At 46.7% G+C, this 21,518-nt stretch overlaps 1 protein-coding gene across 1 annotated transcript in view; it reads left to right on the plus strand.

Annotated features, from left to right (window-relative positions):
• CCT2 (chaperonin containing TCP1 subunit 2) overlaps nt 1–21,518 on the plus strand; it is a 44,350-nt gene that overhangs the window by 8,317 nt on the left and 14,515 nt on the right. Inside the window, exons 3-7 of the mRNA XM_037416405.2 lie at nt 966–1,080; nt 3,529–3,718; nt 5,362–5,564; nt 17,328–17,512; nt 18,642–18,789. Coding sequence (XP_037272302.2) covers nt 966–1,080; nt 3,529–3,718; nt 5,362–5,564; nt 17,328–17,512; nt 18,642–18,789 — 841 coding nt within the window. The remainder of the gene's footprint in view (nt 1–965; nt 1,081–3,528; nt 3,719–5,361; nt 5,565–17,327; nt 17,513–18,641; nt 18,790–21,518) is intronic.

The following is a 21,518-nucleotide window of genomic DNA, read 5'->3' on the forward strand; positions in this document are numbered from 1 at the left end:
ATTACTTTGGTAGGTACCTGCGCATTGGCTTCTTGGGCATTCTTGGAGGGGTACGAATCGTAGGGAGTAAAAAAACATTTAATCAGGACAATGTTATCAGCTGTACATCAACTGAAGCTCGTGTCTTGTGAGAAGAGTAAGAGCATGTCTGCGGGAACATGTGTTACATTCGCCGTAACTGATTACGATCGTCAATCATGCAAAGGGCTTGCAAGCAGCTCAATTTGGCAACTTATATGTTGAACATTTTTTTGTTTGTCTTACTTCTGTAATAGTGAGTTTTTTTCCTTAACTGTTGAATTAGCATGAATTAAAGGTTGAATTCAACTGAGATTCTCTAATTAACTTATTATTCAATGGTATTGCAGAAGATATTACGATTGGTGAACTGTAGTTGACAAGTAAACAAGTCATACACGCCTGATGAGAATTTTCTTTGCATGTTTGTTCGGTTTCGGAGATATTCTTTCCCAGTACATGCTATGGCATGCATGAGCTCTCTGATCACTTTTGTGCTTTGTTGCACAAAGCACTGTTTTGCTACAAAACGTGACTGCAACGGTAGTAAACTCTTACCATGACTTCGATGGGTCATTATCAATATTCAAGCCACTGTCTGGTTTCATTGCATGTCCATATGTCCATCTAATTGGCTGAAACTTGTAAGTTCATTATGTGCTATTCATTATTTGAGGGGAATTTGTTGACTAATCAGTAACTAATTAGTGGGATTTCTACAAGCTCGGCACGTTTGGAAACATGCACGACTTCAGCTGAGCAGTGCTTGTCCTGTTTGCCTTTCTTTGACCACCATTTTTTTTTATGCACTACTCATTTGAAGGGGTTTCAGAATTTGACACAGTTTTCTTTCTTCCTCTGAAAGCCTAAATTTAAGAATTTTTAGGAGTTTCGGGGAAAATTTCTTGCATAGTGTGCGCTCATTGCGTTCTTTCTGCCTTGTCCAGGACAAGATCCTGATGTGCCAGGGTCGCCAGGAGGGAAAGGTCGAGGTGACCAACGACGGTGCCACCATCCTCAAGGCTGTGGGCGTTGACAACCCTGCTGCCAAGATCCTCGTTGGTAAGTCCTGAACTTCTTTTAAAGGGCCACTCACCAGGCCCCATACCGAATTTTAATTAGACAGTGGAAGTTGTTGGGTGTTCAATGAGGAACGTTTTGCCACAAAAATTTCTGGAATCTGTTCATTACGAGCGGAGAAAACAGGTTTTTTGAAGCGGTGCGAAACGAGGGTGAGAGGAGAGGAATTTGAAACCCTTACCGCTCCTCCGCGTAGCCTTCGCAAGCCAAACCGCTTCCCCACCCTCTCCAGCATCGGACCAAGAGGTGACGTTCGCATGACGTGCCCGAACAAGCCCAGCTCCCGTGCACGCGAGCGGCGTTGCTTTGTTGACCAGCGTTATTTTGTGGTCTTCTGCCTGTTTCTGCGGGATTGTTTGGAAACGCTGGCTTAGATGCGGTAGAGTAAATGATAAATGAGCACAATGAGTGCGCGAACGCTTAGGAGCGTTCCACGGTGGTCGTCTGCTCAATGCGCTGACAGTGGGAACCAGAACGCATGTGAAACGCTGGCACATTAGCCCCGCATCTGGTAGCATTTCACGGGGAAAAATGTAAGAAAAATGTGCACAATTTTTTATTGTGTCTCATTATTTATTTCAAGTTTTACTTATCTCTTAAAGCAACAATTACATAAACTACGCATGCTGTGTTAAATAATTTTTGCCATGTCGCGTGGTATACTGTTGACAACGTCAGAGCAGAGTCGTCTACGTAGAGGACCAACGTGACCGCAGTGCTGTGTACGTAGGGCCATTCCAACGCCCACGTCATGCCCTCATTCTCTACGCGTGTGCAGGTAGAGGGGAGGGCGAGCAGCTTTCACCTTGAAATTTGTCCCATTTCCGCGGCGCGTAGCGTTGCAAATTTTGGCAGACGTGATCATGAACGCCTCGTCTACGCATTGCGCTTGTCGGCTCAAAATTGTCAAACCTGGTGAGCGGCCCTTTAAGTAGTAGTGCGTGCCGGTAGGTGGGGAGCACAGGAAGTTAAATGATGGTGAAGTGTCGACATGTGGGCCCAAGTTAGTTTAGCTTGCTCTCACAACATCTTCACCAGATCATATCCTGACCGGCATTTTTTATCCCTTTATTGCCTTATACTATACCATGTTGTATACCTTATGTAAAGAGGGTTAGCATTAGAATGGAGAAGTGGTGCAAGAACCATGGCTACTATATTGAAGACAATGCGGAGGCTCACCCACTGCCACCACAATCCAGGGGTGGAAGAAGGTGTTGCCAATCCTTGCACATTTTAGTTAAAAAACACGGCATAATTGTACTAGTGGCACAAAAAAACAAGGACTTAAAGAGGGTCAGCATGTGTCGCATTATGCGAAGCTTTCAGTTTTGAGCATTCTTGCATTCGACAAAACATTGGATTCGTCTTGCTCATTTTTAGTTAACTACATTGTTAGGCATTACCTTCAAATTGAATATTTTTCTTAAAACCTGAACCAATATGATGTCTGTCTCAATTTCGTTAACGTCATGCTATTGCTGTACACCAATGACAGTGTCAGTGCTCACGTTAACACTGAACTCGTTGGCTATGTAGGCGCTGCCTCTTTATTTCGGTGTCAGAGTTATCAGAATCGTCCGTAACTTGAGGAATCATTTCATCATCGGTCAATTCCGCACACAGCTTAAGGTCTTTGTCAGCGTCGGCGAAGACCTCGAAAGTTATCTCGGCTGGAGTTGAACACCAGCAATGCACAGATCATCGAAGGCAACGTCCGCGAGTCGAAGTTCGTCGCACATGCTGTCCACTCTGGGCAAGACGGCTGTCTCGGCGTCCAGTATGAAACTCCCATAACGAAAACAGTTCCCGAGGATTTGTTGCATAACCGCCTTCCACGAGTCTGCAAGCATGCCGACAGCAGACCAAAGGTCAACAGTGTAGCTTTGCCACTGTCGGAGCACAGGCTGCACAGCACCATGCGGCCTAAACCACGGCTAGTAACGGATTGGCATGCGCTGGATTGTGGCATTTTCAGTTTTGAGGATACGACAGTCGCGGCATTGGCCGCCGCGCAGTGCATTCGATGGTCCAAAAACAACCAAAATGGTGGCGTTGATAATGACTTCGAGTCTGTGGTTGGTGGTAAATAGTCTGGAAAATTGGATGGCAAAAGCTATAGACTGCCGTAATTTCGGACTTTTTAATCATCTATCCGGAAGTTGACGGTGGCACAGATGAGTCCGGGAAATAAGGCATGCTCGGAATTTCGGGCGTTCGAGAAATCAGACGTCAACTGTACACTGTATTACAAGTCTCTTATAAGCAGGGTATCACCTATGCATTTCTTTATCAACTCCTATCTTAATGTAGGCACACTGGTGTCCCTTATGACTATTTATCTGTTATACCAGTGGGTCACGAGCGGGATAGGATGGCTCGTCACACTTTTTTTTTTCATTTCGCCTCCTCGATGCTTGCTTCTTGCAGACATCTCCAAGGTGCAAGACGACGAGGTGGGTGACGGGACGACCTCTGTGACGGTGCTGGCAGCCGAGCTGCTCAAGGAAGCCGAACAGCTGGTCGGCATGAAGATCCACCCGCAGACCATCATCGCGGGCTGGCGCCAGGCCACCAATGCAGCCCGACAAGCCCTGGAGTCCTTCGCCGAGGACCACAGGTGTGTGGGTGTGACAAGTTAGCTGTACTCATTTCATTATGTGTCCTTCCGTGGTGGCTGGGTGTCTATGGCATGGTATGGCCAAGCAGGAACTTTCAGGGTCCACTCTTTACTGCAGGAGCAACGATGCAAAGGAGTCTAGATGCGACAGTCTAGATGCGCTTACGCGTGGTTGCCAACTCTCCTAATTTGACCTGTCCGATTTCGGCCCTGGGGAGCCATTCTGGAACTGTCTGTCTGGTAGATGAGGTCATTTTGGCGGAGAGCATTTGGTTACTTCAGAAAGCGGCTAGCTGTGACATCACCGCTCTCTTAACCACACCGACACACCAAGCATTAGAAGAAACGAAGTGGACGAAAAGATCAGTTGCACTAAAACTTGAGCAAACTTGACAAGACTGTTATTGTGTGTGAGTGTGTCTGCGATGTCAGCTAACAATGCAGGGAACAGGTACAAATGGTCACAAACGCATTGAACAAGATCGTGCATTGGACCTAATTCAAGGGCTAGCGGAATCGCTGAATGAGAGCTAATGCACAGCCCTCGAGATTTTCTGTGACCAAAAGTGGATCTCAGAGGTTGTTTTTGCTGCTATGAAGTGCATTGATTGCTCCTTGTTTGTGTCAAAAGTGTGAGAGCTCTGTCATGTCAAAATGACACTGTAAAAAAGAAGCCAGAAAGAAACGACATGCTGCGACTCATCAAGCTCTGATCAATCCAAAATAGAAACTCCGAGAATAGCTCCCTAGTCTTCCCACCCCACCACAGTGGTCTAGTGGCTGCTGACTTGCAGGTCACCGGATCGAATCCCGGCTGTGGTGGCTGCATTTCCGATGAAGGCGGAAATGCTGTTGGCTCGTGTACTCAGATTTGGATGCACGTTAAAGAACCCCAGGTGGTCGAAATTTCCAAAGCCCTCCACTACAGCCCCTCTCATCATATGGTGGTTTTGGAATGTTAAACCTTACATATCAATCAACAAATCCCTTGTCTTCCCGATTGTATTGTGGCTGCCATCAATGTGCAAATGAACTACCTGAACCCAATTTTGAGCGAAAGAAACAAAACCACTTCCAGTCCTGCAGTGAAGCTACAGGTAGCTGAGCGAGCTAACTAGCCGAAGTCGAATTTAAATCCATGCCGCAAGTAGCGGAGCAAGCTAGCAAGCCAAAGTTGAATGTAAATCCAGGTCACTTGTGTACAGTTTGTGTATAGACCTAGCGTATGTTTCACATCACAGAGGAACAAATGAACTGAAAGAAAGCATTACATCATCTTGGTAAGCGAGTGCTTCGCAACGCCTCCTTGTAGATTTAATGCATTACCTGTGAGACACAGTGTGTTGGCTGAGTGTATCAGCGCGTTCGTCATAGCTTTGCCTCCACTGAAAACGCATGTTAGATTCTCTTGCATTTTTTATTATTACTATATCACTTTGAGCAGCGTTCTATCAATTTTCTTGCTACTGCGCATGAAAAGTCAGTCTGACAGCAATGAAGTGCCATTGTAAAGGTCACTTTTGTTGTTTTTATGTCTGATCTATTGGGGGTTGGGGTTTCTACTTACAGCCACATAAATACAAAAGTCCTGTTTTTGCAATGCTTTGATGTGAACCCTTGTGATCTCTTATTATTGTTTGCAGTGCGGATGAGGCACGTTTCCGGGAGGACGTGTTGAACATTGCACGCACGACGCTGGGCTCCAAGATCCTGGCGCAGCACAAGGAGTTCTTTGCCAAGCTGGCCATGGATGCCGTCATGCGGCTGAAGGGTTCTGGCAATCTGGATGCCATTCAGATCATCAAGAAGCCGGGCAGTAGTCTCACCGACTCTTTCCTGGCCGAGGGTGAGTGACAGAATTTCGTTTTTGCAAATCACTACTGCAGAATCTCGCAAGTTCGCGGAAGGGTTAAGTGGGGACGCGGGTCTTGAAAGGTAAAAAATCACGGGGAAAAAATCATTTTTGAAGCTAACATTTTCAAAATCTGTATTTATTGTTGCGCTTGAGACGTGTGAGAAAGATGAGCGAGAAACCGAAATTAGCCTATGCAAGTCATTCTATACCATGTAACTTCCTTAAGGGGAGAGGCTGGTCTTGAAATGAAAATTTTTATTAGAGATACTGTAATCAAATTAGGTGTATATATGTATTTCTTCCTCCTCTATTCAAATATATAATTATTTTTAATGTACACCAACTAGTTGTCAAATTGTGAGAGCAAGGGTGAGGTCTAATTGTGTTATTTCTTACGGGTCGTTAAGGTACTTTCCCTCAATATTTTTAGGTTCTGTTTAAGATGCAGCTGTAGCCAAAGACCTGCCATGTGGAGCTATGCTATTTATACTGTCACTGAGATACATCATCATATGAAAATTCTCATTTGCATTGATGCTTGACAATTTTGAAATTTAATTAGCTCAGATTATTGTTCATAACATTTCATATGTCCCTCTTAGTCACAAGAAAGAGCTTGGCTCTGCAGTCCTGTTTTTTACGAGTTCAACGGTATAAAATTTTTAAAAATTGCTTCACAAAAACATGATGAAGGTAAGGCCGGTCAGGTTTGCAAAAAATGTGAAGCTCAGAAAATCGCATTTGAAGTTTTGACGTGCACTGCAAAATTTTTCTATAAGAAACTTTTACCACAAATTTTATACACATGTTCCCCATCTATTCCCCTGCAAAACAAAACAAAATGTGCCTTATTCCACACTTGGAATCATTTCTAAAAAATTTTTTCAATATGGAAAGCATTATCAGAACTCCAGCATGGCAAGCTGTTGAGGAGTTCTGGAAAAGCTGTGAGGTATGAGGCTCAAACGACTAGCTGTTAGGGAGCATGCGGCCCTGAGTAATAAGTTGCTGTGTTCCGAATTCTCAAGGGACCATGAAAATGTCTGGAAAATCGGGCATGTCTTCACCAACTATGAAAAAAAAAATGTCTTCACCAACTATGACACTGGTGATTACTTTTATATCCATCCATCTATCCATCCGGAAAAACGAATGTGCGCGAAAATGCCCTTTTTATAGGTATTTTTACTGACGCAGAGGGTCACGGCTGTAGTACAAAATTCTTGTTGCAATCTTGTAAATGCATTGTTCAGGCGGCTCTGAAGAGATGCGTATATATATTAAAAAAATTGATGTCGCTGGTGGTACCTCAGTGGACAACACGGCGGCCCAAAAAAAAGTCTATTTTCTTGTGCACGGCATTCCCCTTGCCCGGGATAATGTCTGCCTCAATTTCAGCTACAGGTCATGCTGTCGCTGTTCACCGATTGACAGTGTTATCAGTGCTCCCGTCAACTCCGAGCTCGTTGGCTGTGTAGGCGCTGCCGAAAATCGGATGGCAAAGGCTATAAGCGCTGACTCCAAGGAGGTCGAACTTTCGGGTAGCCAACTCTCCCGACGAAACGGTCTTCGTTTGCGCTTCGTTGTGTTGTGCCTGCTCCGTCGTTGAGTACCGTATTTACTCGATTCTACCGCGCCCTCGATTGTAACGCGCACCCGGTTTCCACAACGGAAAAAAAAAAAAGAAGTAAGATATCGATTGCAACGCGCACCCTTTTTCTCAAGGCGCACACGATCACACCACTCTAAAAAACAACTCCTTTCGGGGGCGTTTTCCACTTAAATATGAGGTAAGGGGGAAGCTTGTGCCCATCTGACGTGTAACAGAGCATTGCTGTCACTGTAGTTTTACCGTGGACCGATGTGAACACGAGGACTTGCTTTGCCCCCTTCTTCTCGACCGTTAAGGTGCTAGGCATGTCGAAGTAAAGAGGCGTCTGATCGGAATTCGCGATTTACCCAAGCAGGTAGCTGTTGTTGCGCCGCAAGTATAGGACGAACCTTTGAAAACTGTGAAGCTTTTCATCGTACTCCTCCGGAAACTTTTCGCATATGCCCGTTCGCCTTCGGAGAAAAAAGCCTTTCCTCTTCATAAAGTTAGTTAGCCAGCACCTGCTCGCTTTAAACTGGCTCCGCATTAGACCTTTTTCTAAGGCTAACTGCATAGCCTGCCCTTGGAGCAGTTCTGTCATCACGGGCCGCTGTGCCGCTCGCTGCTCAAGCGCATACTCGCCGAGCAGCTCTTCAATTTGCGGAAACGAACCCTGCTGTGGTCCACTAAAGCCTTTGCGTGAAGCTTTGCTGTCGACGATCTTCTGCTTTTGTTTCCACCAGTCCCGCACGCACGTTTCGGGAACTCCGAACGACCGCGATGCGGCCCGATTTCCGTTCGTTTCTGCACACGCGATGACTTTTCTTTTAAGGGGGGACGCGGCACTTCGGGACCGAAAATCAGCCAAAAAATCGAGTTTTCGCGGACCTTCTTTTCGCGTTCCCGACATCATTGCGCACCTATTTACAAAATTTCATAGCCAAATACCATCAACTTTTATCGTTATTCAACTTTTAAAAACCGAAAACGGGCGTCCTGCCCTTTAAATTGAGGGCGAATAGCGCAGGTTTCGGCTCTACGATACGCGGGAACTACGCGCTCGATCGGCGCCATTTTGGTCTTGTTTGAAAGAACGCGTTTTCAGCTGTTTTTTTTTATTCAGTAAGCAACATTGAGCGTTTCCCCGGCTCGAAAAACGGGGCCTCAAAGACGAAAAGCCGCGCTCACTGCCATTGGCTAAACAGCGCACGTGACTGAAGTGGCGCTTTCCGGTTGGCTGGAAGCTCGCGGCTTGCGCCTGCATACGCGACCCGACGCCATTTTGAAAGGGTTACCGCTGTGACGCCTCGAAATCGGCAGAGCACCCTGAAGCTTCTGATCGTATCGCCATGCCTGGAAACGCAAAAAAGTATCGGACCGTGCACGCATTTGGTCGCAGGAAACGCAAAGGTCGTGGGAGAAAGTCTACGAAGTCATCAGAGCCCTTGGTTGACTCCGACGAACGATGTGTCGACGCTCCGCGGCCGTTCAGCGATGGTGCGACCGAGCGCGTTGCCTCCGACGACGATGACGGTGAAGCGAACTCCGGACGACTACGAATCGACGCCAAGGTGGTGACAAACGCCGAAGTTGAAGAAAATCATGCCCGGGAGAAAGCGACGCTCGACCGGCTTTCATCGGCGCCAGCAACTGCACGGAAAATTGACTTTTTCACCGCGAGTTGTAGCGAGGCAACCGCACAGGACTCGGACCACGCTGCTCCTTATCTGCTTATACATCTAGATATCCTAAACGCGATAATGGGTGCCTTGTGTTGCAAAGCCTGCCACGGATCGGCTACGATCGTCAGAGGGGATCGGGACTACGGACTTGCCGTGAAAGTGCTAGTGCAGTGTGAAAGGTGCGGCGAGATCGCGAATGAATGAGTTTTTGGAAGGTGTAGCATCCCCCCTTAAGTGTAACAGAAAAATAAATTCGAATAAAAAAACAAGCCTATACAAAGATTAAAAACTTATGCGATGCAACAACATCAACATACAGTCGAGCCCGCTTATAACGAACCTAAGCGTGATGCGGCATCCGTTCGCTGCATCCCGAAGTTCGTAGTAAATAAAACATAGCTTTTAAAAAAGTTGCGAGCGAAAACACAAACTTTTTTTGCCCCGAAAATTCCATGATGAACGTGTTTCGAAGAGCAGAAGCGAGAAGGGTGGTCTCGAATTCATTTAAAACGGCAGGGTGCTCATTCGCCGAGGTCCATGGCTTAAGCTGCATTAGGCACTGGCTCCAAATTTTCGTCGTTCTCGCAATCCGATTCCTCCAAATCGCTCTCACCAAATACTTCATTCACAATGCCCCCATTCTTGCACGGCTCCGCAGTGTTGGCATCATCATCGGCCGTAATTCAACCATCGCAACAGATGTCCCACCTGCTCTCCAAGGTCGGAGTTGACGACATGCTGCCACAAATCGCCGCCGCAATTCGGAAGCTTCAGGCTCAGCATCGGGCCCGATGTCAACGAAGTCGGCCTCGTGAAAACAGTCTCGCGCGCATGTAGTCGTCACCGCCGTCCACGAAACATTCATTATCTCTTCAGATGAATACCGGGACGCCCAAAGCGGCAAGTTGGCTGCCAGGTCGTCAACAGCTATGAGCAAGCACTCCACAACGCGGCACCTAACGTGCGGATTACGCTCAAGCCAAGCGGTCACACTTTCGACGTTTTGTTGGCGGCAGGAATAAGCGTGCTAGTTCTCCCGTCGCCCATCATGACCACAAACGCACACCAAGAGCGAGCAAGACGCGCACACGCGACACGCATGCCAGAACGCGTGGAACAGCTCTGGGCCAGTTTTCAGCCAGAAAACAAAACCAATTCGAGCCAGGGTGGCGGGCGTCACAGAGCGGTGGAGACGGGCAAAGGGGCTGTGATCAAGAGCGGGCAGGATGCTGCGTGAGGGCGACCTTGAAAACCGTAACACACGGGAAAGAGGCAGGTTGGGTAGCGTGCTTGAAAGGTCTGCGAAACTCGCACGTAGAAAAACTTGGAAAGAGTGCCTGCGCGTACAAAACTCAAAGCACGACTACCTGGATCGGTGCGCGCGGCGATGTTCGAAGAATCGGCGGCTGTGGTGAAAAAATCGTTTTGTTGCGCCGGCGGGTTTGCGTGGCCTCACGAACTTCGATATTTCGCGATTCGTTCCGCGCAAATTAAAAACCATCTTCGCGCTTCTGCACACGTGCGGAAGGCATGCTGCTGAGTTGACTGCGAAGTGAGCGAGAACAAGTCCTAATCACGAAACGAATCACAGATAATCAGAGTCGGAGGGGTAGTGAACGCGCGTGCACTAGACGCAGACTATCGGGTACAGTCGGTGGCCGACGATGTTGGCAAATGGTCTGGTCACTCCAGATCGGCGGCGCCAAGGACAGTACCAGCAATCAAAAACAGGGTGTTTTCGCTTTGCATCACTACTTTTTCACCGCGATCGATATGCCTGGAGACTTTTGTCTGAAACCACCGACGCGACGAGCTTCCGGAAGCCGTAAAAACGGCCTTGAAACAAGGCGCCGGCCCCAAGTGCCCTTTGGCAGTTAGTTGCAGTCGCTGCCGGATCCGTTGGATTCGCCGGAAACTTTAACGACGCTGTCTACTGAGGACACAGTGGCACCCTGTTTGACAAGCGATACACTTCGGATTGATGCTGCGTACTACCGTAATTACTCGAATCTAACGCGCACCTTTTGTCCGGTTATGCGAGTTCATAAATCGCATGCGCGTTAGAATCAAATACGAAAGAAAAAAAAAAAGGATACGGTCAATCTATTGCCATCGGCATTTCCAAAATGGCCGCCCCTTATGTGCGTCGGCCACAGAGTCGGCCATTTCTGCCTATGTGTTTCCCATGTGCGGCACTTTGTACTTGTGCTGAGGAGTTCGTCATATTGTAGTGCATTAGCATCGACGGCATGGACGGGCCGACTCCAAAAGTTCTAGTGCACCACGATGCCGCTTTTAAGGGGGGACGCGGCACTTCGGGACCGAAAATCAGCCAAAAAATCGAGTTTTCGCGGACCTTCTTTTCGCGTTCCCGACATCATTGCATACCTATTTACAAAATTTCATAGCCGAATACCATCAACTTTTATCGTTATTCAACTTTAAAAAACCGAAAACGGGCGTCCTGCCCTTTAAATTGAGGGCAAATAGCGCAGGTTTCGGCTCTACGATACGCGGGAACTACGCGCTCGATCGGCGCCATTTTGGTCTTGTTTGAAAGAACGCGTTTTCAGCTGGCTTTTTATTCAGTAAGCAACATTGAGCGTTTCCCCGGCTCGAAAAACGGGGCCTCAAAGACGAAGAGCCGCGCTCACTGCCATTGGCTAAACGGCGCACGTGACTGAAATGGCGCTTTCCGGTTGGCTGGAAGCTTGTGGCTTGTGCCTGCATACGCGACCCGACGCCATTTTGAAAGGGTTACCGCTGTGACGCCTCGAAATCGGCAGAGCACTCTGAAGCTTCTGACCGTATCGCCATGCCTGGAAACGCAAAAAAGTATCGGACCGGGCACGCATTTGGTCGCAGGAAACGCAAAGGTCGTGGGAGAAAGTCTACGAAGTCATCAGAGCCCTTGGTTGACTCCGACGAACGATGTGTCGACGCTCCGCGGCCGTTCAGCGATGGTGCAACCGAGCGCGTTGCCTCCGACGACGATGACGGTGAAGCGAACTCCGGACGACTACGAATCGACGCCAAGGTGGTGACAAACGCCGAAGTTGAAGAAAATCATGCCCGGGAGAAAGCGACGCTCGACCGGCTTTCATCGGCGCCAGCAACTGCACGGAAAATTGACTTTTTCACCGCGAGTTGTAGCGAGGCAACCGCACAGGACTCGGACCACGCTGCTCCTTATCTGCTTATGCATCTAGATATCCTAAACGCGATAATGGGTGCCTTGTGTTGCAAAGCCTGCCACGGACCGGCTACGATCGTCAGAGGGGATCGGGACTACGGACTTGCCGTGAAAGTGCTAGTGCAGTGTGAAAGGTGCGGCGAGATCGCGAATGAATGGACTTCGCCCCGCGCGAACGGCACGAAAACGTGCAATCCGTTTGAAGTAAATCTTCTCGCTTCGAGGGCGATGGTGGCTACCGGCAACGGCCAAACGAAAATGAACGATATTTTCGCAACAATGGGCATCTCACACCGCGGTATGCACCACAAGACGTTTCAGCGGCATTTGAAGAACACGCTGGCACCCGCTGCAACGCGAGCGGCTGAGTCCGCTATGAGCGAATGTGCGGAAAAGGTTAGAACAATTTATGATGACTTGTGCTTCGGCCACCGGGGCAATATTGCCGTTAGCTACGACGGCACGTGGAAGACGCGAGGCCATTCTTCCCACATCGGCGTGGGCACAGTTATCGAATTATTTAGTGGTCTTCCCACATCGGCGTGGGCACAGTTATCGAATTATTTAGTGGCTACGTGTTGGACTACGTCGTTCTTTCCAACTTTTGCCTAGGCTGCGAGGTGGGCCCAAAGCCTAGTAGTGAGGGCTATCAAGAATGGAAGGCTAACCACAAATGCCAAAAAAATACGAACAGCAAAGCGGGGCAAATGGAAGTGGAGGCGGCTCTAATTCCATTTCAGAGGTCGCTTGAACGCCATGGCTTGCGCTACACAACTATGCTGCCTGATGGAGACTCTAGGACATTTTGCGCCATACAAGACGCCAAGGTGTATGGTTACATTGACGTGCAGAAGGGAGACTGTATTAATCATGTACAGAAACGGATGGGCACCGCATTGAGAAACCTGGTGCAGAAACAAAAGTGCGATGGGAAAAGAGGCCTTGGTGGGAAAGGCAGGCTCACAGGTGAGCTGATCACCAGGCTGAGCACATATTATGGCCGGGCTCTGAAATCGCATGAAGGTGACGTGGGCGAGATGCAAAAGGCTGTGATGGCCACATACCGCCACGTCACCTCCACTGATGAATGCTCGGACCACAGTCTGTGCCCAGCTGGTGAAACTTCATGGTGTCGGCACAATGCCGCAAAAGCAAAGGGTGAGCCCGACCCCAGGCATGCCTACAATCAACCGAAAGACGTGGCAGAGGCATTACTACCGGTTTATACCCGGCTTTCTGAAAGAGCCCTGCTTCAGAGGTGCGAACGCGGCAAAACGCAGAACTCCAACGAGAGCCTACATTCGGTAATCTGGAGTTTGGCCCCCAAGGAGCACCATGCGTCCCTGTTCGCTGTTGAAGCAGCTGTTGCAGAAGCAGTGCTGCGCTTCAACACGGGCAATTTGAATTCTGCAACGGCAATCTTAGGTGAAATGGACATGAATGCGACAAGTACTGGTGCCAGGAGAGCGAGAGAAAAAGACCACCGTCGCAGCATTGTCTCCAACAAGAAAAGAACAGCCTCATTGGAACTCCGGAAGCTAGTGAAGAGGAGGCATGAGCACAGAATGCATTCAGACTATGCTTCTGGTGCGTTTTGAGGTTGTCTTGTTGCATCTTCTGCAATAAAAATGTGTGCCCACGTTTTTTTCTCGATTTCTCAAAACGACAATTTTCATGTGGTTCCCATTATGCCGGAGCAATATCTCTTGTTCTACCTGGGTTATCATTACGATTTCTTTTTTGTTTCGAAGATAAATGCAGGGAATGTGCCGTAAAGTAAGTTTTATTGTAATAATTTTTGGAGAAAATTCTCTAAATGGATCTTTTGTTTCAAGTGTAGATGGGGAAATTTTTCATGTCATATTCAACATCCCACAACTTTGCTTCGAAATAGCCCAGAACAATGATTTATACTTTATTGCACACTGTGAACATACCGAATTGGTTCTATAGGTTGCACATCAATATCCAAGTTACAGTTAATTAGCTAATTAGGCCTTAATTGAAAAAGTCGCAGTTCATTATATCTTTAAAACTAATTGTCACAGCAAAAAAAGAATTAGATTTTTGAAATCAGCAGTAAAATCTACATAGGCTCTCCAAATTTGACTGAGGTACTCGCAAAAATAAAAGAGGTTTTGGAAGGTGTAGCATCCCCCCTTAAGGGGGGACGCGGGTCTTGGAATGGTGAAAAATAGCCAGAAAGTCGATTTTGAGAAAATTCGATATTTGAAATTTTTAGACCTATAAGCATGTGTCCTCAAATTGTAAACGCTGAATTCGATCAGTGAATGGATTAAAATTGATTATGAAGTCGCCACGGGAGCCGCAAAACAACCCACGGCAGGTCGAATTCGTTCAAACGACAGCGCGCAGCCGCGGCCACTTGTGTCCGAAGCGGTGCACTCTCCTGTGCTTTACAGCAGCACCTCATCGGATTGTGTCGTCGTCGGATCATCTTGCACTTCCAGCAGCATCCTAGACCGCGTTAACACCGCGTTTTATTTGGCAGACGAGTTTGCTGAGTGCGCGAGAAATGCAGCAGGCTTGAAGGCATCACTCGCATCGCAGTGCGCGACGGAACGTAAGTTCGAGTTACTAGATGATCTGGAGGATGGTGGCAAAGAAAACGGGACAGAATATGTTATTGTTGATCTGGCAGCGATACGCTCGTTATTGGGACTTGTTGCGTGCCCAGAATGCGGTGGAAGAAGCGTCACTATTTCAAAGGCCAAGAAAGAGTACGGGCTGTGTTCGAAGCTCATAGTCACGTCCGGCAGTTGTGACTTTCGCGAAAAGTGTTTTTCATCCTCACGTATAGCCGACGAGACCGACGCCAAAATAAGGCCGTTTGAAGTTAATATTCGTGCCATGAAGGCCATCAACAGTTTTGGCAAGGGGGCAACGGCTCTGTCGAACTTCTTCGCCGGGATGAATATTTTGCATCGAGGGCTTCACCACAAGAGTTGCCAAAGCCACATGAATATAATGAAAGAAGCCTGCTGTGCGACAGCTGCCCAATTGCGAAGCAGCGAGCGTTGCTTGCGTCAAGGAGCTCAATGCGGAGTTCGGCAACGCGCCCGGAAACGTCGACGTCGTTTATGACGGCACCTGGCTTACGCGTGGACATAGCTCGCATATATGTGTTGGCTGCATTGTTGAGATGTATAGTGGCCTCGTGATAGACCATATCGTGCTATCGAACTTTTGCCTGGCTTGCACCACAGGACCCAAGGAAGGAGAAGCAGGACATTCTGCCTGGCTCATTCAGCATGCCCCTCTGTGTCAGAAGAATGTTGACTGTAATGCTGGCCAGATGAAAGTGCAGGCAGCACTACGCTTCTTTGAGCGGTCACTTGAAAAGCACAAGCTTCGTTATACGACAATGCTGTCGGACGACGACAGCAGGACATTCCATGCACTCACAAAAAAAGAGGTGTACGGCTTCATGAAGGTGGCCAAAAAGGACTGCATAAATCAGTACACAAGTGTATGGGAGCTGCCTTATGTACACTTGTAGAGAAAAAAAAAAGCTCAAGGTGGCTCACTTGGTGGAGAGGGCAGACTTATGCAACAAAAGATAAAGAAGATCACCTCATACTATGGTTACGCATTGGGAAGCCACAGGAACGATTTTCCAGGTATGCAGAAGGCTGTTCTAGCAACTTTGAACCACATGTCTTCAACTGACGAGGCACCAAAGCATGACCTTTGCCCTGAAGGCCCTGAATCCTGGTGCAAATTTCAGAGAGCTCTTGCGAAAAATGAGAAGCCACCACCACACAAGGACAGCCTGTCTGATTTCGTAACTGAGGCATTGGAGCCTGTGTTTAGGCGGCTGAGCCACAATGCCCTCTTGGAAAGGTGCAGCAAGGGGATCACCCAGAACCCAAGTGAGAGCCTGCACGCTATGATTTGGCAGCAAGCCCCCAAAACTCGGTATGCATCCTTGCCGAGCATTGAAAGGGCAGTTGCCAAAGCCATCAGCCGCTTCAACCAAGGCACAACCAAGAGCAACGTGGAAATTTCCGAGAAGCTGGGCTACAGCGCTGGCAATAACTTGGTGCGTCGCAGCCTTGAGAAGGACAAGGGCAGGCTGCAAAAATCGCGAAGAGAGCATCTCGACAGCAGTTCAATAAAGGAAAGACTTTCAAAGCGTCACAAGCCAACAGGGGACTCTGCTTACAGCCCTGGTCTGCTGTAAACAGTCATGATGGCAAGTAGTGAGAATTTTTGCAAAAATAAATATTCTTGGTTTTAGATCTGAACATTGTGTAAATCTATTGTCTATCCAAGGACAACATTATTACATGATTTTTTTTTTGTGTTCTTTTCACTTGCAAGGCACTGGAACGACCACAAAGTCAAAAAATAATAATTCTCATGCTGAGTCAATGACTATTTTATAGTTCTAGAACAAGCTGTGAGCAGTATTCTGGGTGGGTACAGTGAAATTTAGCATGGCCATTTATCCTATAATATAGAGGTACAGAATGATGTCGTTAATATCGCTGTAGCTTCACTTTAGCAAAAGTTAAAGTTGCTAGAAAAACTTCAAACGCGTTTTTCTCAGTTCGATGTTTTTGCACATTGCACTCGGCCTTACGGGGGTTTTTCCTATGTTAAACTTGAGTGAGTGCGACAAAGTTGGTATCATTTTATTCGTCTTGACATGATCCAGGGGGTGATGCTATTTCTATTTCTCTAGCATCACTTCAAAAATTATCATTGAAGATTTTAGTGAGAAAAATTTATTGTAATATAGTGACCATAAGTGTTCGTCCGTTTTCTTGCTTATAAAATGCTTTCAAATGGATAAAAATAGCATCACCCCCTACAGCAAGTCTCCAGCATTGGGATTATGCATTCACTTTTTGGATTTAGCAAGAAGAAATTGCCAAGAAGTGTCCCGTAAGAAGTACGCAATTAAGATTCAGACCTTCATATTTTCTAAACCACTTGAAATATTAAGAAACAAATTAGAGATTTGAAATCAGTATGAAAAACTAGCTTAGGTAGTGAAGTTTGGTTAAGATTGAGCAAAACATTAAAAAAAAAATTTTTTAGAATTCACGTCCCCCCTTAAGATTTTTTCGTCACTTGATGGTATCCAAAAAAAAATTAAATTTTTTTGCCGAAATAGATTTCTCTGGGCAATTTCTTTCAGCCAAAAAAAAAAAAGTCCACGTTTTTGGGAGGCATTTCTCAAAAAAATATATATACAATCACAGGGGTCTAATAGACATAGTGAGTGACCACATAGAAGTTATCTTTGCTTTTTGACACAGGCTTTTTGCTGGACAAGAAGCCCGGAGTGCACCAGCCGAAGAGGGTGGAGAAGGCACGCATCCTCATCGCCAACACCCCCATGGACGCCGACAAAGTGAAGGTCTTTGGCAGCCGCGTGCGGGTTGAGTCGCTCGCAGCGATCGCCGACATGGAGCTAGCCGAGAAGGTCAAGATGAAGGAAAAGGTGAGGGCTTACACATCGACTTCTTTAAACAATGGGAGCGCCTCGATAAACTTGCTGTGGCGCGAACTGTAGCCATCGGGAAATGTTGTAGAGAAAATATTGTAATATTCAAGTTCGCTTCGACACAAATTGGAAGTTTCTGCAATTTCAAGCGAACACACTCAAGCCACATTACAGCAAAGTGACATCTACACTGAACATACTTCTTTGTACATACTGAACATTCTTTACTTTGTTATAAACATTAATCCTTTATATAAAAATTTGGTATTTTGAGATTTGAGTGTAGACGTATATTTTGCCGTGAGGCTGCTATGTCACAAAATTTACTCTCCGAGGGAATGGGGCACTGCCGCAAAGCCACAATTAAATGTTAAAAAGTATAAGCTGCCTGCATTTTATTAGTTTCTTTTTTTTTTTTTTTTTTTGAAATTCAAAATAATGTTGTTCGGACTAGATGCGCTAAGGCCTGTCATATAGATAGTAGTTGTCATGCATGCATGAGCCAACCATAGATTTACCTGCGTAAAGAAGTCCAGTGTTTCCGGAACAGTTACCTTTCACGTAGACCATCCTCGCGTGCCAGATTGATCGACTCACCTATTGCACGAGCATGCGCGGATAAGTTTTTGTGCCATCCTGCTTTTCCACGGTTGCGTGCCTTTGCAGTTGCCAGTCAGCGTTTTAGGTGTCTGGACTTTCGTGCATCCGTGTTTGCACGTTGCAGACCTTGTCATTAACATGCCTTGAAATTTTCAAAAAATATCAATCAGATTGCAGTTGATGTGTCCATTAATCTGGTGTGGCTTTGAGACAGTGTGCCCTTCCCCACAATAGGTGGTTGCACAGCATAGCAGCTAAAATCTACAGTGAAACCATGCATTCAATCGGGTTCCATGTGATTTTATGAGTGTGTTCGTTTCTTTCAAGTGCCTCAAAATTTCTGAAATTTAAAATTTATCTAGAAACCGATATAAATGTTGTAATATTTCTCGCAATCTTCGAAGTGCTCAAGTATTCACACACGTCCAGTCTTTGAGCAAGACCTTTGGAAGAGTCATTGCTTGAAGCCCATAAACTCTGTTTTCATCAATCCTTGGTGAAAGGCTGCTTGTTTTTTCATCGACAGGTGGAGCAAATCCTGAAGCACAACATCAACGTGTTCATCAACCGCCAGCTCATCTACAACTACCCGGAGCAGCTGTTTGCCGACGCTGGAGTGATGGCCATCGAGCACGCCGACTTCGATGGCATCGAGCGCCTTGCTCTCGTAACAGGTGAGTGCGAGATGGAGGAAAATTCAGGACTAGCGTAAAGCATGGAATCGCAGTCGACTCTCGTTGATTCAAACTCGAAGGGACATCTGAATTTCGTTTGAACTATCGGAAGTTCTCAGATAGATTACTCTGGGTGAGGCGACACCACAGGTTATGATTAAGCATTGATTTTATCACATTAAAAAAATTTTGTATGTTTTCAAGTCCTAACTGCACGCAGTGAACAGAAAGCAGAGGTGTAAAGTCCACAAGTTTCTTGGCCATTTACGGCTTATCAAACTTTTTAAAGCAATCGTGAATTGCCAACTGCTTCATTGCTATGTGTGCCTTCAGCACAATAATGCTCTCCATACCAGTTGAGAAGCATCACGGTTTACCATGCGTGTGCTTCGTTTCAAACATTTGTTTACTTGAAAATTCTTTTTTTGTGAAGGCCTCAGGGGCTTATGTTTCATTTTTACACTGTTAGGATTATATAAGCTCACAAATTTTTAAATAGGAATGGGAAAGCAGCAGATATTTTCTGGCATGGTCCTGCAAAAAGTATGAATTAACTGAATGGTTGAGTTTGAAGAGGCTTTTAAATACATTAAAACAATAGAGGGCCAACCAAAAAATTGAATTTTGTTTGAATTATCGCGGGTCTGCTCGATTTCAGTCCCATAGAATCCTTTTTTTTATGTTGTAATATGGCTATAGAAGCCACTTAAATCCTTTAGCAAAAATACCTGTTGCAAAAAATTTATTTTGAAAACTTGGTCCTCTTAACATACGTTTGGTTGTGCGTACAGTAATTACGTACTATTTTTGTCACTTTATAAATCCTCCAGTCCCTCCACGAGCTTTAATGAAGAAATAATTTGTCTGTCATTAGGTTTTTGTGGTATTGCCACGAAATTTTTATGAAAGCACTGTGAGGCAATTTTTATTGTCTGCCAATATTCATCAGTATCCAACCAGAAACAAGGCAGTTCATTTCGAAAAACACGTCCCCCCTTAAACAGCTCCAGCAGCAGAAAAGTTCATTCTGTCTCGGATTCAAAACACTGATCAGATTCCCCGCTGCTTCGATATGCCATGCGACGCCGCAGTAGAGGAATAAGGTACACAGAGTGTCATCAGAACATCTGACGCTGAAAAGCAAAGATGCACTGTAATGTTGGCTGTGATATCGGGCAACACAGACTGCTTACATCATTTCCAAGCATAAAACCATCTCAAACAAATTTTTCTTGATACATCCAAGTCAGGTTCCAGGCAGAAAGCTAGATGGCCGTGGAAGTGACGTAAAATTGTCAATCTGGGCTCGGCAGCCGGGAGGTCTGTTGTGCTTACCCATGCTCGTTCTGGACATTTTTTGTGAGTGCCTGGGAAGGTAAAAGAGCTGCGCACAGACAGTGATTCCAGGTGGTCTCACATCAGTAGTGCAGTCTTCGGAAGCAGAGAAAACTAGCCTCCTCAGCAACGCTGAATGTGGAAGAGCACCTGCGGCTTGTGTGTAAATTAATTTTACATATACAGTAGACTCTCAGTAAACGGAAATTTGTTAAGGGGAGATGCGAGTCGAAAAATCGCGTTTTTAGCGAAATTTCTCGTATTTCTGATTTTTATTGCATTGTAATCTTCAAACCTTCTTCTTTCATCTGTCAAAATTTCAAAACTAAATTTGAACCGCAAAATACAAAAAAATGTGTATGAAGGCATCGCGGTGGCTCAAAATTTCGTGAATTTGCGCCGATATTGGCCATCTTTGACTGCGCGCTGCTCCCCGTCGCAGTGCCGCCCACCATCGCGATCGGTTGGGAAAGTTGCGTCCGGCCTTCTTCTTACAGCTCTGACGACTGCCAGTTTCGTATGTAGGCAAAAAAAATAAATAAAAAACAACGCCTTTTTATCACGTGGTTTGAGCAGTTTGAAACGCCGGCACCCTAAGCCGCATCGCCATTGGCTACCGAGTCATTGTCAGCTGTGTTGGTGGCGGCCAGCGGCATTTGGTCCGTCTGCTTTTCTGCGCGTCTACGCATATTTCCGCAATGACAAGCCCGAAAAAGTGCAACGTGAGACCGCAGAAGTTTCGAACGAAGCACAAGTTCAAGGGAAGGCGGCGTAAAGCGCCCCGAACGACGGCGACGAACGAGAACGCGCCTACGTGTGCTAGGCCTGACGGCGGCATTGACGAGTGCGCGAGCGACAGTGGCTGCGATGAAGGGATTGACGCTGCGCTTTCTTTCGTCAGTGCTTCGGAAAAGAAGCTCGGCTTCTTCGAAAAAGACGAAAGACAGCGCGATGAGGTTTGTGCAACGACAGTTTTGTGCGACACCCTCTTGCTGACGGCACTTGTGGGAGGTGCGGCATGCCCTGCTTGCGGTATTCAAAAACTTGCCGTTCGGGAGCCGGCAGAAAAGCGCAAGGGACTTTCGTCGCTCCTCGAACTTCATTGCGAAAACAGCGAATGCTCAGCGACTGTTCTTTCGTGCTCCTATACGTCACTGCGTGTTACGGCGGACGGCAGCAGCCGAGTGAGCCAACGGTACGACAGTGGGAGCTCCCGAGATAGTTTCGCTGTAAATGTGAAGGCGGTGGTGGCTGCATGCGCTGTCGGCATTGGGCATGAGCAATTGTTGAGATTTTTCGCCATTATTGGACTCCCAAAGCCAATGCACCACAGAAGATTTTTTTCGATAGCAAAGAAGGTGCACACCGCTGCCATGGCAGCTGTGAGTGAAAAC

This window comes from Rhipicephalus microplus, chromosome 8 (genome assembly GCF_043290135.1).
Source record: "Rhipicephalus microplus isolate Deutch F79 chromosome 8, USDA_Rmic, whole genome shotgun sequence".
In the NCBI taxonomy this organism is placed as follows: Eukaryota; Metazoa; Arthropoda; class Arachnida; order Ixodida; family Ixodidae; genus Rhipicephalus; species Rhipicephalus microplus.